Raw genomic sequence first — 16,207 nt, 5'->3', positions numbered from 1 at the left:
TGCAAAAATACTCAACAAAAAACTAGCAGGCGAAATTCAACAATACATTAAAGGTGGGGTGCAGTGGCTCACACCTGTAATACAATACTCTAGGAGGCCGAGGTGGGAGGACTTTGAGCTCAGGAGTTCAAAACCAACCCGGTCAACATAGTGAAACCTCATCTCTACTAAAAATAAAAAATTAGCTGAGTGTGGTGGTACATGCCTGTAATCCCAGCTGCTTGGGAGGGAAGGCAGAAGGACTGCTTGAGCCTAGGAGGTTGAGGTTGCAGTGAGCCAAGATCGTACCACCGCACTCCAGCCTGGGTGGCAGAGTGAGACTCTGTCTCAAAAAACAAAAAACAAAAAACAGGAGCCCAAACGACTCTTTAGGAAAAAAACTTAATAATTTGATTGAAAAATGGGCAAAGATTTGAATAAGTATTTCTCAAAAGACACACAAATGTCAAACAGTCATTTGAAAAGGTACTCAACATCATTAATCAGAGAAATGCAAGTCAAAAGTACAATGGGACATCATCTTACCCCCAATTAAAATGGCTTATATCCAGGCTGGGCGCAGTGGCTCAAGCCTGTAATTCTAGCACTTTGGGAGGCCGAGGTGGGTGGGTCACCCAAGATCAGGAGTTCAAGACCAGCCTGGCCAACATGGTGAAACTTCATCTCTACTAAAAATACAAAAATTAGCTGGGTGCAGTGGTACATGCCTGCAGTCCCAGCTACCCAGGAGGCTGAGGCACAAGAATCGCAACCCAGGAGGTGGATGGAGGTTGCAGAGAGCCAAGATTGCACCACTGCACTCCAGCCTGGGCAAGAGTGAGACTCTGTCTCAAAAAAATAAAAAAAAAAAAAAGACCGGCACTGTGGCTCACACCTGTATTCCCAGCATTTTGGGAGGCCAAGGCAGGTGGATCACCTGAGGTCGGGAGTTCAAGACCAGCCTGACCAACATGGAGAAACCCTGTCTCTACTAAAAACACAAAAAGTAGCTGGGCGAGGTGGCGCATGCCTGTAATCCCAGCTACTCGGGAGGCTGAGGCAGGAGAATCGCTTGAATCCAGGAGCCAGAGGTTACAGTGAGCTGAGATCTTGCCACTGCACTCCAGCTTGGGCAACAAGAGTGAAACTCTGTTTCAAAAAAATAAATAAATAAAAATAAAAATACAAAAATAAAAATCACAACAATTGAACTCACGGAAAGAGAGAGTAGAATGATGGTTACCAGAGTGTGGGAAGGGTAGGAAGGAAGTTGAGGGGAGGTAAGGGCGGTTAAGGGGTTAAAACAAAAATAGAATGAATGAGACCTAGTATTTGACAGCACAACAGGGTGACAACAGTCAATAATAATTTAATGGTGTAATTGGATTGTTGTAAAACAAAGGACAAATGCTTGAGGGGATGGATTCCCTATGTTTCATGATTTGATTACTATACATTACATGTCTGTATCAAAACATCTTATGTACTCCATAAATATACATACCTACTATGTCCCCCCCAAAATTAAGTTAAAAATCAGCTGGGCATGGTGGTACACGGCTGTAGTCCCAGTAACTCAGGAGGCTGAGATGGGAGGATCACTAGAGCCTAGGAGGTTGAGGTTGCAATGAGCCATAATTGTGCCACTGCACTCCAGCCTGGGTGATGGAGGGATATTCTGTCTCAAAGTATAATAAAATATATTTACAATAAAGAAATAACTATAAATATGCTCAGCTATCTTAAATCACATTCATTTTTCCTTCCTTTCCAACCAAACAGGAATGTGCATTTTCAAATAAACTGACTTTTCCAATCTTCCTCCTCACCCTCCACAGTCAAATAAATTGACTTGTTAAAAAAAAAAATCAGCATATAGAAATACCTACACACTCTTCTTAAGAAATACAAATCTGGATCCTTTGGAAATCACACTAATGAAATAAAAGTGAAGAATTATATATAGGCAGTTCTCAATTATGAAATATATTGTACCCTAAAGGCACATTTAACTTTATTTTTTCCCATAGACAATATTTTAAGTTATGGTTAGACTTTGCAAAGCTACCCCAAACCATGGTAAACATGTAAAAGTGCAATGAAAGATATTAAAATACAACATCTTGCTAGAGTAAGTATGAAACTACTAATCAGAAATGCCAATATTAAAAAAAAAAGTACGTATAATTGGAAATAATTAACAGTTGGGTAAAATTTGTAGTGAAGTGTAATGGGCTGTTAAAAGCACCTGGACAGCCCTTACTTCAAAGGCCAAAGAAAAAAAAAAAGAAAAAAAATTAAAAATTTAAAAATACCTAACACAAGATCTATATATTTATGTATTTATTTTTTTGAGATGGAGTCTTGCTGTCACCCAGGCTGGAGTGCAGTGGCACAATCTCGGCTCACTGAAAACTCCGCCTCCCAGGTTCATGCCATTCTCCCGCCTCAGCCTCCCAAGTAGCTGGGACTACAGGCGCCCGCCACCATGCCCAGCTAATTTTTTATATTTTTAGTAGAGACGGGGTTTCACAGCGTTAACCAGGATGGTCTCGATCTCCTGACCTCATGATCCGTCCACCTCAGCCTCCCAAAGTGCTGGGATTACAGGCGTGAGCCACCACGCCCAGCCAAGATGTATTTATTAAATAAACAATTGTTGAAGGAGATTTAAAGGTATTTTTAATGTTTCCAGAGGTTAATGCTTACCATTTCTTTAATGGTTATTTCAACTGGAATATTTGCAAATCAATTGTGGTCAGGGTTGTCTGGAACGCTTACAAACAAAGTGACGGGGAATACAGAAAAAAATGGGGAAGAGCTATCAATAAAACTGACAAGAAAAAATACTAGAATCACCGTTTTAACTGACTGTATCAAAAGGACCACCTGTCCTGTGATGTCAACGAAAATAATAATGTGTACACGAAGCAGCAACAAGGGACTTGGGAAAGCATGTACTAGGAATTCCTATGGAGGGTACAGGAGGTTGAAGATCAACTTGTCACATTTTTCTTGTTGTTCTGACGTTGTTTTGGCTTGGAAATATTTTACCTGTACAGCACCAGCTTCCATTACAAACATGGTTTTTAGTACAAACAAGTTTGGGTTTAGGAGAAACCCAGCATCAGTATGAGTTGCTTCAGGAAAAAGTAGATGAAAAAGTATCACAATAGCAGCTGACATTTATGACGGTTTCTATATCAGATACCATTCTAGGCACTTCACATATATTTTCGTTCTTCCTAACAATCTTATGATGTAGGTATATAGTTATTATGCCATTTTAGAGATGAGGAACCACAGGCAGAAAGCTCAGTTACTACCAAGAGTTAAGCTAGTGGAAAGTAGAAGTGAGGCACAATCATGGCTCACTGCAGCCTCCTGTCTAGGCCTCCCAAAGTGCTGGGATTACAGGCGTGAGATACTGTGCTGGGCCAACATACCTATTTTTAAATCCCTCTATGAGGCAGCAGTATTAATCTCTTTACAGATGAAGAAGCTAAGGCACTGCATCAGGTAACTTGCCCAAAATCACAGCTATTAACATGGAGAAGTCAGGTCTTAACCTCACTTGCATCCTACCTCTTACTGTCTATCTATGTGTCACCTGAGATAATGTACACAAAGATCTCCGTAAAGTGCTTGGCCCACAGTAAGCATTCAATAAAGGTTAACTAACTATTGCTGCTATTTAAAACTTCTTATATACATCCTTATACACACTCCAGTTATGGCCCTATAGGTGTGGATAGAAACTCATCTAGATAGGACGGCAAGGAGAAAGATAGGCTTAAAGAAATAATTTTAATAAGTAAGCATTCAGTTTGCAAGTATAAGTTTCAGTTATCAAAAAGTGATCGGAAAAGCAGTTTTAATACTAAAAACCACAGGGAGAAGTGAAAAAAGAACAGAAAATTTGAAGCATAGGTAATGAATGATGTAAGGATAAACACACACAAGAAGAAACACTATTGCCATATTCAAATGCCCTCTGTACTTCAAAGTGAATTTAGGCTTTCTCAAAGCCTAAAAACACAAGCAATATTAAAAGTGCTGTGATTTCAACAGTCATCTTACTGCAGGGAGATCTCAACCTGGATACAGGGTGGGCTCAGTGGCTCACACCTGTAATCCCAGAACTTTGGGAGGCCGAGGCAGGCAGATACCTGAGTTTAGGAGTTTGAGACGAGCCTGGTCAACATAGTGAAAACTCATCTCTACTAAAAATACAAAAATTAGGCCGGGCGCGGTGGCTCACACCTGTAATCTCAGCACTTTGGGAGGTCGAGGAGGGCAGATCACGAGGTCAGGAGATCAAGACCATCCTGGCTAACACGGTAAAATGCCGTCTCTACTAAAAATACAAAAAGTTAGCCAGGCGTGGTGGTGGGCGCCTATAGCCCCAGCAACTTGCAAGGCTGAGGCAGGAGAATCACATGAACCCGGGAGGTGGAGCTTGCAGCGAGCCAAGACTGCGCCATTGCACTCCAGTCTGGGCCACAGAGCGAGACTCTGTCTCAAAAAAAAAAAAAAAAAAAAAAAATTAGCTGGGTATGGTGGCAGACGCCTGTAATCCCAGCTACTCAGGAGACTGAGGTGGAAGAATCATTTGAACCTGGGAGGCAGAGGTTGCAGTGAGCCAAAATCACACCACTGCACTCCAGCCTGAGCGACAGAGCAGGGCCTCGTCTCAAAAAAATAAAAAAACCAAGTTTCTCAGGTCCCAACCCTTGCCACACTGTGCCTGTCAACTACTGTGGGTCCTTTAAAAAGAGGCTATCCTTACCTCACTTTACAAACAAAAAACTAAGGCCCAAAAAGGCCAGTTAACAGCCTAAGGTCAAGCAACTTGTATCACAATCAGGACAAAAATACAGATTTTTCCTGAGCCATATCCATTTAATTTTTTTTTCCATGAAGCACCTAAAGACAGTGTAGTGGGATGCTTCTGAAAAAGCACCCTGCCTCAACTAATTCCAAGCACCAGAATGACTTCGTGACCAATTTTATTTAAAATTTCTTCCCAAAGAAAGTGTTCATCACTACATTTTCCCAGTGCCTATATTACTATTTGTTGAGTAAACTAAGACCCTAGCCACTACCCTCAAATCTGAAAGTTACAAATAAAACCCCAAATTATTAAAGTAACTTCACATATTTATCCTTAAAAATTCTCCTCTGTGAAATGTCTAACCCATCAGCCCTATTTTTATTTCACAGCCCATTTTATAGAACCTTCGCTACAGTCTGAAAAAGAGTCTACTATATAGAATTGTAAGTATATTTAATTTAAAATTCAAGGACAATCCCCCGCATTTAGGAAAACAACTGAAAATTTTCCGGCCTTTTGCTGAATAAGTTCTTCTCTGCCCCTCTGCAGTTTAATAACTTAGATATGCTATGTTAAGGCTATTTGGTATTATCAAGTCCCCTACAAGAAGCCTGAAAAACCAAGTGAACTTCACTATCTCTACCAAAAACAAACAAACAAACAAACAAATAGTTACAAGAACTATTATTTAGCCTTCAGTGCCTATGTCTCTTACCCTTAGAACTTAATATTCTCCTACCAACAACTGAGTGAATCAGGCAGATTCAGAGGAAGCAGGTCCTGGCCTTTTAGAGAGTGAAAAGAGCCACAGGAAACTTCTCGTTACCAAAAAAAAAAAAAAAAAAAAGTAGGCGCAAATACATTTAACCATCAATGGAGCAACAGAGGGCTCATCTTGTGCTTTCAAGACCTACTGTCAAAAATATTTTACAGTTAATGAAAGGTCAAATAAAGCAGCAATGGAGAAGGTTAACAGATCGATTAAAATTACATGTGAGAATCTGCAAAGATAAGATGGCTAATTCAAATACAGCAGCTGCTATGTTTGATAAAACAATTTTCCCACCCATCTTCTCCCTTCTCTTCCCATCTCTCTCAGACACACATACACACTCTCTTATAATAACATTACTGAAGTGTTGTCTAAGTTAACCTCATTTTAGCAAGGAGGAAACATCCCCAGACTTCATGTCTATGAAATATCTGGGCCAGGCGTGGTGGCTCAGGCTTGTAATCCCAGCACCGTGGGAGGCCAAGGCAGGTGGATCACCTGAGGCCAGGAGTTCGAGACCAGCCTGGCCAACATGGTGGCCCATCTCTACTAAAAATATAAAAGTTAGCCAGGTGTGGTGGCACATGCCTGTAGTACCAGTTACTTGGGAGGCTGAGGCAGGAGAACCGCTGAAAGCCGGGCAGTGGAGGCTGCAGTGAGCCGAGATCATACCATTGCACTCCAGCCTGGGTAACAGAGCAAGACTGTCTCAAAAAAAAAAAAGAAAGAGAAAAAAGAAAGAAATATCTGGTGGACTGGGCATCTTGTGACGTTAACTGGCAAGCAGAGAAACCATCACACAAATTAATTACCAAGAAGGCTGACATCCTACTACCAGGCTCCATGTTTTTGTTTCATAGAAGCCCTAACCTAGGATATATTCATTTTTCTATACTTATATCTTTTTCAGTGATGCAAAAAACTGTCTAAAAGTACATTTGGGTACAGGATTGAAGAAAATGATTAGCATCAAAATATTGTAAATGCTTCCAACTTTCAAGTCTTTCATCAATGCTTTAAGAATCCCACAAATTCACTTAGTTTCATTATTAACTGTATTTTACAGTAAAAGAACAGTCTGCAATATTTTCATGGGAGTATAACATGGTTAGACAAGGCATCAAGCTACAATGTTGACATATCCTCTGTCCTAAAAGTCTACAGCTCCCATATGTCCTCAACATGTAATATCCTATTTTTCAATACTTCCAGTCAATGCAGTCAAGAACAGCTCTCTCCATTGCAATCATATTATATCCTTCCCTACAAACAGCAGCCTGCTCCCACCATTTATTTATATGTAATCATGGGCCATAGCTTGCTGGCCCAGGGAAAGACAGGTGGCGTCCCAAGACTCCTAAAGTACTGTCATTTCTCTAACGTATATAGTTGGGGTTTCAGCAGGGCTTGAGTTTTATAACTAATCTTAGGTTTTCAGGAAAATTACAAAAGTTATTTTCTAAGGACCCAAAGGTATCCTTGGGAGGACACCTGTTAAACAAAACCTCCTCCTAGAGCTCCTTGCCCCTTCAGTTAAATAACCTCAGAAGTCAGGAGCTGTTTTTCAGCTTAGCCATTAAGATATAAAAACAAAGCAAACAAAAAACCTGCACATGATTGGGCACTCTTCTCTAACATAAACCTATCCTTGCACCACCAGGCAACCCCTTTCTCTAAAACACAACATTCAGACTGCCCTACCTCATGCTTGTCATAATTAACTTGAAATGAGTTATCCTAATTCAAAAGTAATTATTGAGTGGTGGCATGCATGTGTAATCCCAGCTACTTGGGAGGCTGAAGCAAAAGAATTGCTTGAACTTGGGAGGCGGAGGTTGCAGTGAGCTGAGATTGTGCCATTGTACTCCAGCCTGGGCAACAGAGCGAGGCACTGTCTTTAAAAAAAAAAAAAATTATTGAACTGACGGCATTTTAAGATAATACCACTCCCCAATTCTCAAGAGTAGAGACTGACGTCCTTTCTCTTTAAGGAAGGAATACAGTCCTTTGGATCAAGAACCCCAACAGGTCATAGGCATGGCAGAAAAGGCACATATTTGGATTAAAACAAATCTAGGCTTTCATCGGAGGTTGGTTACTCAGCTTAGTTTAGCCTTGGTGAAGTCCACAGGATCTCTTTAAGTCTCAATTTTTGCTTCAGTAAAAAAGGTATAAAACACCCACTGATCTCAACAGATAGTGAAGAGAATGGAAGCAGATAGCTAATGTAAAGAGCCCAATACCTACACAGTGCCAATAAATATTAGTTACAATCCCCACAAAAAGGGCTGAATGGAAAACTGGGTAATCCTTGTTACATGAAAAAAGGGAAAATAACACTTCCTGGAAGCCTCTTTTGTAAGTGCCAGGCACTTTGTTAGGCCCTTTCTCATACTGTCTTACTCAAATCTTAAGACATCCTTTATTTCCCCCACTTTCCTTTTTAAAAGAGGTTAAATAACTAAGCAGGTCATCAGAAGTGGTGAGTCCTATTTTCAACCTAGGTCTTTCTGACTCCAAACACTCAATAGGCTATTTATTACGTGGCTTACACGGATAATTTTGAAAACACATGCTACTTCCAAACTGTGGTTTCAACTGAAGAGAAGTTAGAATTGAGCACATCCTTATAAACATAATAAATTCCAAAATGAACACTGATGATTAGATCTTAATCAACCCTACCGTCATAATTAAGGTTTACTATCTAAAGCACCACAGTTAATTATCTCGAGAATAGCTGTCCTTATACAGAAACCACTATTTATAAAATCCAGGTCAAACCTAAGCTGCGGTATGGACCACCAACGCACACACACTAATACAAACCTCAGCTCTGACCAACAACCAAGGCTACTGCTGAAAACTGTTCACAGAGGTCTTGGTGGCACCTGCATTCATTTAAGGACTGATTCAGTGCCTACTGTATAAATAGTGCTTCCAAGAGTAAACTCTTGTAAAAGTCCGAAGTCAAACACACCAGTAACAAATTTCACCTTTCATTTGCATTTAGCCCCTAAGTATACTGTACATTACAACATAAACATAACTTCTAAATGCAGTGTGAAACCAAAACATTCCTGTGACTGACATTATTGCCTTTCTCTCTAAAATGCACACATGCCCACACATATAAAACTGGGCCGGACACCCCATTAAAACCCATCCATAGCCCCTCTTACAGGGAATTCACCATTCCCAGGTAAAAACCTCTTATTGAGGAATTTATTTACGTTTTAAGAGATTTTCCTTTCAAGAACTATTGGGTACATTAAACAAAAATTTCTCCTTGTTTTGAAAACACTGTCCTTTGAGAAATTTACACTTATCAATTTATAAAAATCTTACTTCACATTAAAAGGACACATCTTCTAAGTCCTTTAAATTCTTGCAATAGTAAAAATAAATTAATTAATTATAAAAACTTCTCTAGTTTCCTTTATCCACTAATTAAGAGTGCTCACAAGATGTGTGGTCCTGAACTAGGGGTGGCAAAGAAGAGAGTTCCAAGGTATTGTCACAGCCAAGGACCTTGAAAAGTTTACAATCTAGTTGTACAGTGTGTTCTATTAAAAACAAACAAACAAACCTTTCAACAATTTACTAACCATTTTGAACAAAAACAGGTGGTTTTAAGTCGAAATCTTTAAATGGACAAGGAAAGGAATACTGTAGGAAAAAGACCAAAAAATAGATTCATAGAAATTAAAGAAGGAAAAGGACTAAGTATTCCAAGTGACCAAAGGACTAAGTATTCTAAGTAACATATCCTCAAGAATGTATTTGATTTATCAGATAAATCTAGCTTGAAAAGCTATAGCGAATTCCACAAACTAAGTCAACAGAATAAAACAAACATGACACAACTTCTATAAAAATGTTACCTTAAAAAATGTTACTGCAAACTCTTAAGAAAGCAGTTAAATTTAATTAGCTAAAAACAAATACATGGCTAGCATCCTACACACTTTCATTATCATGTCCATGGCAGACATCACCAACCAATCACACCACACTTCCCTCCCTTCCCCCGCAACATAATCTAAGAACACAATCTTCCAGTAGAAGTCAGGGTAGGCATTATTACCAAACCTATTTGTTGTCCTTGATAGCTATTTTTCAAATATTGAAGTTGCCGGGTACAGTGGTTCACGCCTGTAATCCTAGCACTTTGGGAGGCCGAGGCAGGCAAGATCACCTGAGGTCAGGAGTTCAAAACCAGCCTGGCCAACATTGGGAAATCCTGTCTCTACAAAAATACAAAAATTAGCCAGGCGTGGTGGCCGGCGCCTGTAATCACAGCTACTTGGGAGGCTGAGCAAGGAGAAATGCTTGAACACCAGAGGTGGACGTTGCAATGAGCTGAGATTACACCAGTACAGTCCAGCCTGGACAACAGTGTGAAACTGTTTCGAAAGGCAGTGGTGGAGAAAGGTTGGGCGCAGTGGCTCACACCTGTAATTCCAGCACTTTGGGAGGCCAAGGCAGGCGGATCACGGGGTCAGGAGTTCGAGACCAGCCTGGCCAACATGGTAAAAACCCGTCTCTACTAAAAATACAAAATTAGCCGGGCAAGGTGGCACGCGCCTATAATTCCAGCTACTCAGGAGGCTGAGGCAGGAGAATCAGTGGAACCTGGGAGGCAAAGGTTGCAGTGAGCCAAGATCACACCACTGCACTCCAGCCTGGGCGACAGAGCAAGATCCCGTCTCAGAAAAAAAAAAAAGTATAATTTTCTGTTAAAGAAAACAAATCATTATGGTCAAGAGAACCTTAATTAGGAACAGATTTTTTTTTTAATGTAATCCCCTTTTTAAAGAGTTCTAGAAAATTATATATTTTGAGAGCTTATTTTTGACCCATTTGAATTAAAAAACCGGAGACAGTCGCTTTTTCTTTTCTTTTTTTTTGAGACAGAGTCTCGCTCTGTTGCCCAGGCTCGAGTGCACTGGCAGGATCTCCTCTCACTGCAAGCTCCGCCTCCCGGTTCCCGCAATTCTCCTGCCTCAGCATCCCCAGTAGCTGGGACTACAGGCACCCGCCACCACACCGGCTAATTTTTTTTTTGTATTTTTAGTACAGACGGGATTTCACTGTGTTAGCCAGGATGGTCTCCATCTCCTGAACTCGTGATCTGCCTGCCTCCGCCTCCCAAAGTTCTAGGATTACAAGCGTGAGCCACCGCTTCCGGCCTGACAGTCGCTTTTTCTGAGTATCCAAAAAGTTAAAACCAGACAGGCCCACTCATTAAGGGATTTTTAAAGAATATATAGTTTAAAAAAATATCTGTAAATCTAATAAAAGAAAGAAGCACTAACTTGGTTCTTGCAGTTTAAGAGAAATACAGGTCAATATTAACCAAACACTTCTGAGAATATATGTGGTCACTTAAGATTTGTCACTTCCTTCAAAAGAATTTAAGGTAGAACAGACTCCCGAAGTGAGGTGATAAAAAAGGAAAATAAAAACAGATACCTAGAACTCTAGGATCATGTTATAGAGTAAACCAACAGGAAGGACTGAAAAACTGGATTCAGGAAGTTGTAAGAGAGTACTATTGTATAAGCGAGAAACAAACATTTCTTAAATACTCAAGTCTAATAAAGAAAAAGATCTCATATTCTACGAAAAAAACAGGACGCTCTAGCTCCCTAGTCTAACAGGGTTCAAGTATTATATATACATAGGCAGATAACAACACAATCTCAGGAATATAAACACCATAAAAAGGGGCATTTCAGGCCAGGCACAGTGGCTCACACCTGTAATCTCAGCACTTTGGGAGACCAAGGCAGGCGGATCACGAGCAGAAGATAAAGACCATTCTGGCCAAGATGGTGAAACCCCATCTCTACTGAAAAAAAAAGGAGCCGGGCTAACGTGTGGCGCGCACCTGTAGTCCCAGCTACTGAGGAGTCTGAGGCAGAAGAATCGCTGGAACCTGGGAGGCGGAGGCTGCAGTGAGCCGAGATCGTGCCACTGCACTCCAGCCTAGGAGACAGAGCGAAACAGTCTCCAAAAAAAAAAAAAAGGTGGGGGGTGGTGCATTTCTCCACCAATCTCAATTGCATTAATAGTAAAAACAGCAACTTGCTTTGAGAAACTACGTGTAGTACCCATTAGGGAAAACTAAGTATATTTTAAAAGACTTTTTTCAGTGAAGTTCCTCCAGCAGAAGCCAGTGAGCAGGCATGAATTACACATTTCTTACACATTCTAGAGCCCCATATGTATATCCATTCAGATCCTTTTTTCCATTATTTTTTGTTACTTTAAGGATTAGTTTGAAAAAGCTTTTGTACTTCTACAGTAAGTACAAAAATACAACGAACATTCCTGCCCAGAGCCTTTATTTCTCCCTAAAACAGGAGTGAAACCTGAGCCATCTGTAAAGATCTGAGGTAGTCCAAAAAAGAAGAAACAAAACAAAACACTTCTAAAAAATCTTTTAAAAATAAATTTGCATCCAATAGTCAGTAGGTGCTTTTTCACTTGGACAGGTCACCCGTTTAAAAATGAATTTAAAATTTGCGTCGGTTGCCACACTGCATAAAGAAGAATCAAAACAGAAGATCAACTTTGCTAGGTAAGACAAACTATTTTAAATAAAGGTGACACGGACAAAGAAGAGTTGATATCTGGGTAGTTATTGCTGGGAGAGCTTCAGGGGTAGAAAAATGCTCATGTAGCCTATGCTTACAGAACACTTTTCTGAGTGGCTTTAATTGCGCATTACCAGTACTGAGTAGTACACAGAGCGCATTTGATAAATAGGGAAGGAAATAAAGACTAAGGTCCTTCAGAGAGTCAATTAAGCAGCCACCCAGAGGGATGAAGGGGAAGGTAGATCAGGAACCCCTCTTGGTTTCCACTTGACCAGAAAAGCAACCGTCCTACCTGCGCACACCCGAGACCGAGGCTTCAGCCTTTGGTTTGGCCAGTAAACCAAAAGCGACCAGTAGAGCCCAGACTAGAGGCTCACTCAACTCACCTCCTGGATGCGCTTCCTGGCCCGCTGAAGCACTTCTTCGTAGCCCTTCTGCCGCAGTTCGCTGAGGCTTTCGTAATACTCCTCGGGATCGTCGGTCTCGGTGAAGAGCACCTGGGAGAGGATCTTCCAGCCGCAGGTGTCCAGGCCGTGGCCCAGGTAGACCTGGAGCTGGTAACACAGACTGTCGATTTCCTGCTCCGTCATCTCGGGGGCGCCCCCAAACAGCACAGTCCACATGCCCGAAGGTTCCTCCGGGAACACCGGCAGGCACGACTCCAACTGCGAGTTCACCGAGCACAGCTGCTGGTGCACGGCGCGCAGGTCCTGGAAAGAGAAGAGTCCGGCCCAGCTGCACTCTTCGGCCGGAGACTCCAGCTCGGCGGCTGGCAGCGGCTGCTCCGCGTCCGAGAGCGCCAGAGGCGCCTCGTCCTCCTTCACCATTTCCAGCACCTCGATCTCCTCGGAGACCGTCCCAGAGGCGCTCACTATACGTACAGAGGACACCGGGGCCTCTTTCGGCGCCGGTCTGGCTGCTGCAGTAGCAGCGGCCCCCGCCGCATCGTTGGCTTCAGATGCTCTCTGAACCGGGATGGGTTTGGCCCGCACTGGGCTCCTAAGACGACTCTCCGCCCCTTTGCTGCCAGGACTTCGCAGCCGCGGGTCCCCCAAAAGGCTGCCAGTGCTCCGAGGAGAACCGCCCTCCGCCCAGGCCGAGCTCCGCCGGGGCCCGGGGCTCCTAACCAGAGTTGCAGAGGCAGTGGCCTCGGGCCGGCCCCTGCCCGCCGGGCTGCCAGGCCCGCGGCTCCCGTCGGACGCAGCTCCGCCGGCCTCGGCGCCCCCTCGCGCCCCCGCCTGCTCCCGGGAGCCGCTCCTCTGCCTCTGGGCCGTCCGGTTGTGGCAGGTTATGGCAAACTTGCCCTCAATCTCGTTCCAGGCTACAATAAAGACGAATTTGTGCTTCTCACGCTCGTCGAACACATGGGGCCGCACAGCCACCCAGTCTGACTCGAGCGTCTCCTCCAGCGAGAACGACATGGTGGCTCCGACTTAACGCGGGGAAGGGCGGCCGGCCCGGCCCGCTCGAGGACTCCCCGCTGGCTGCGCCGCGCCCCCCGCTCACCCTCGCCGGGCGCCTTCAGCCATCTTAGTGCGCCGGCCGGCTCTCCTCGCTCGTTCGCCCGTCGCTCCGCGCCACGACCACCGAGCTCCTTTGTGGCGCGGCTCGCGGGAAGGACAATACGCGTCCCGGGAGCAGGTAGTTCACATGGTCACGTGCGGCCGGATCTGTTTACAAGCCCCGCGCTGCCGCAGCGTCTCGCGGCCGCCCGCCGCCCCCGGCGCGAGGCCGTGGAGCTGCGTCTGCGGCGCTCCGGGGGTGAGGCGCGGGTCCCGCGGGGTCAGGCCGGCGCTGTGTGCGCCCCGGTCGCTCGCCCAGGTCAAGTTCCCCGCCCCCGCTTCTGCTGCTGCCGCAGAAAGCCGGCAGCGGGTCAGACTGATGAACCCTTCTCCTAAACTCTGCGCCTCAGCATCGCCACAATGTTGCCATTCGACTGCTGACGTCGGCGGCTCCACGAGGGACGTAAACACGGGCACGTGCCGCACGCTGGTGACGCGGCGGCGGCGGCGCGCGCACCCCGCCAGTGCGCGCCGGCACCTCCCCTTGGCGTCCCCTGAGCCAGCCCGCGAGCGGCCGCGCTCCCGACTCTCCTTCCTTCCGCGCGGCCTCCTGTTCCCCCGGGCTGGAGCTCGCTGTCGGCGGGTTGCCGGCTCCGAGGGCGTTGAGAGTGGCAGGTGTGCCCTGCTGCATAAGTGGCTTCCGAACCCGGGAAAAGAGACTGAGGCGAAGGAACTGAGACGTTTCGCACTCCAGGTATTGAGCCCCTCGAATGTACGTTTGTCTCCATTCTCCCGGAGGAAGCCCGACGGGCAGTCGTTCCTGTGTTCAGAAGTAGCGTGTCGCCGCGGGGAACGGTGTGCTGAACTCTGTGGGGCTCGCCGCCAGCCTGTTAAGTTCTCCCGTAATGCCCTTGAGACCAAAACAAAAAAACAAAAAAAAATTCCAAAAGATTTTCTGGAAAGACAAAGTTTAAGATATGAAAGGAAGGTGTCTGAGGACAGCCCAGTAACAGTCCAAAACAAAATGAAAAATGAAAATGCCATGTCCTAAGAGCAAGAATGTTTACATTTCAGTTCATTGGTGTTTTATTGCTTCAGGTTTCATCATTATGTACTTTTCTGTGAACCTCGTTTTGAGGTCACTGGGCTTTAGCCCTTTTGAAGTTGTATTCAATTATGGGAGTTCCCAGAATGAATATACAAAAAAAGTCATATCAATCTCTGCTATTCTTACTAAACTATGATGAAACACATTCTTAAAATTAGTAGACTTTATAATCCAGGTTATATTATTGGCTTTCGTTTTACGATTAGTATACAAGTCACAGATATTGTGCACTGTAGTAAAGAACAACGGGAATTAGTTATTCTTTTACATTTATTCACATTTCTAAACACAAAACCGTTTGAATTAGTCTTGTATTGTTAGGTTCAGTAATAAACAGCTGTTTATTCAGATGACAGAACAGTACTGAACTAAGCTTCAAACTTAGCTCAGTATTATCTATCTTAAAACTCTAAGCTTCAACACTTGATTCAGTATTGTCCTGATATTTGAATAAACAACCCCCCAAAAAAATTTTTGAGACAGAGTCTCACTCTGTGGCTCAGGCTGGAGCATAGTGGCACGATGTCAGCTCACTGCACCTCCGCCTCCCAGATTCAACTGATTCTCCGGCCTCAGCCTCCCAAGTAGCTGGAATTACAGGCACACATCAGCAAGCCCGACTAATTTTTGTATTTTTATTAGAGATGGTGTTTCTTCATGTTGGCCAAGCTGGTCTCAAACTCCTGACCTCAGGTGATCCTCCTGCCTCGGCCTCCCAAATTGCTGGGATTACAGGCGTGAGCCACTGAGCCCGTTAGGTTTTTAACATTTTGTACAGTTTGTTATGTGAAACCACAGATTTTCAAAGTTTACAACTGTGAATTTGTGTCAAATCTCAAATGCAAGTCAGAGACACGTTTTGAAAGGCAAAAAGGAGAGAAAAGCCATTTCAAATCTGAATTAGGGGGCTGGGAATGGTGACTGACGTCTGTAATCCCAGCACTTTGGGAGGCTGAGGTGGGTGGATCACTTGAGGTCAGGAGTTCAAGACCAGCCTGCACAACATGGTGAAACCCCCAACTCTACTAAAAATACAAAAATTAGCTGGGTGTGGTGGCACACGCCTGTAATCCCAGCTACTTGGGAGGCTGAGGCAGGAGAATTGTTTGAACCCAGGAGGCAAAGGTTGCTGTGATCTGAGGTCATGCCCTGCACTCCAGCCTGGGCGACAGAGTGAGACTCCACCTCAAAAAAGAAAAGAGAAAAGAAAAAAGGTTTGAATTACCAGCTAAACAAACAGTAGCACATTATAGAAAACTTTCTCTTCTTTTTTGCTAAAAAGCAACCGCAAAAAGTTAGTTTTTCTGATAAAACATTACGGACACAAACCCTTTATGTATAATTGTGAATACAGAGAATGAATGTTAAAAGAATTTGTTTATAAGTTCTGTTCAGAGGATGAGAAAA

The 16,207-nt window shown here is 43.8% G+C and overlaps 2 protein-coding genes across 5 annotated transcripts in view; one reads left to right on the top strand and one right to left on the bottom strand.

Moving 5' to 3' along the window:
- JMY (junction mediating and regulatory protein, p53 cofactor) overlaps window positions 1-14,109 on the bottom strand; it is an 86,839-nt gene extending 72,730 nt beyond the window's left edge. Inside the window, 1 exon segment of the mRNA XM_003899860.4 lies at window positions 12,577-14,109. Coding sequence (XP_003899909.2) covers window positions 12,577-13,611 — 1,035 coding nt within the window. The 5' untranslated portion in view covers window positions 13,612-14,109.
- Window positions 13,801-16,207, top strand: part of LOC103885205 — an 82,221-nt gene continuing 79,814 nt past the window's right edge. For all 4 annotated transcript variants that reach the window (XR_004183751.1, XR_004183750.1, XM_031666270.1 and 1 more), the window contains exon 1: window positions 13,801-14,446. Coding sequence is in view for 2 of the 4 variants with exons in the window: in XM_031666270.1 (XP_031522130.1) it covers window positions 13,841-14,446 (606 nt within the window). In the remaining 2 variants the exon portion in view is untranslated. The remainder of the gene's footprint in view (window positions 14,447-16,207) is intronic.

The sequence above is a fragment of the Papio anubis genome, chromosome 5, assembly GCF_008728515.1.
Source record: "Papio anubis isolate 15944 chromosome 5, Panubis1.0, whole genome shotgun sequence".
Lineage (NCBI taxonomy): Eukaryota > Metazoa > Chordata > Mammalia > Primates > Cercopithecidae > Papio > Papio anubis.
This window is presented reverse-complemented; position numbering and strand designations above follow the sequence as displayed.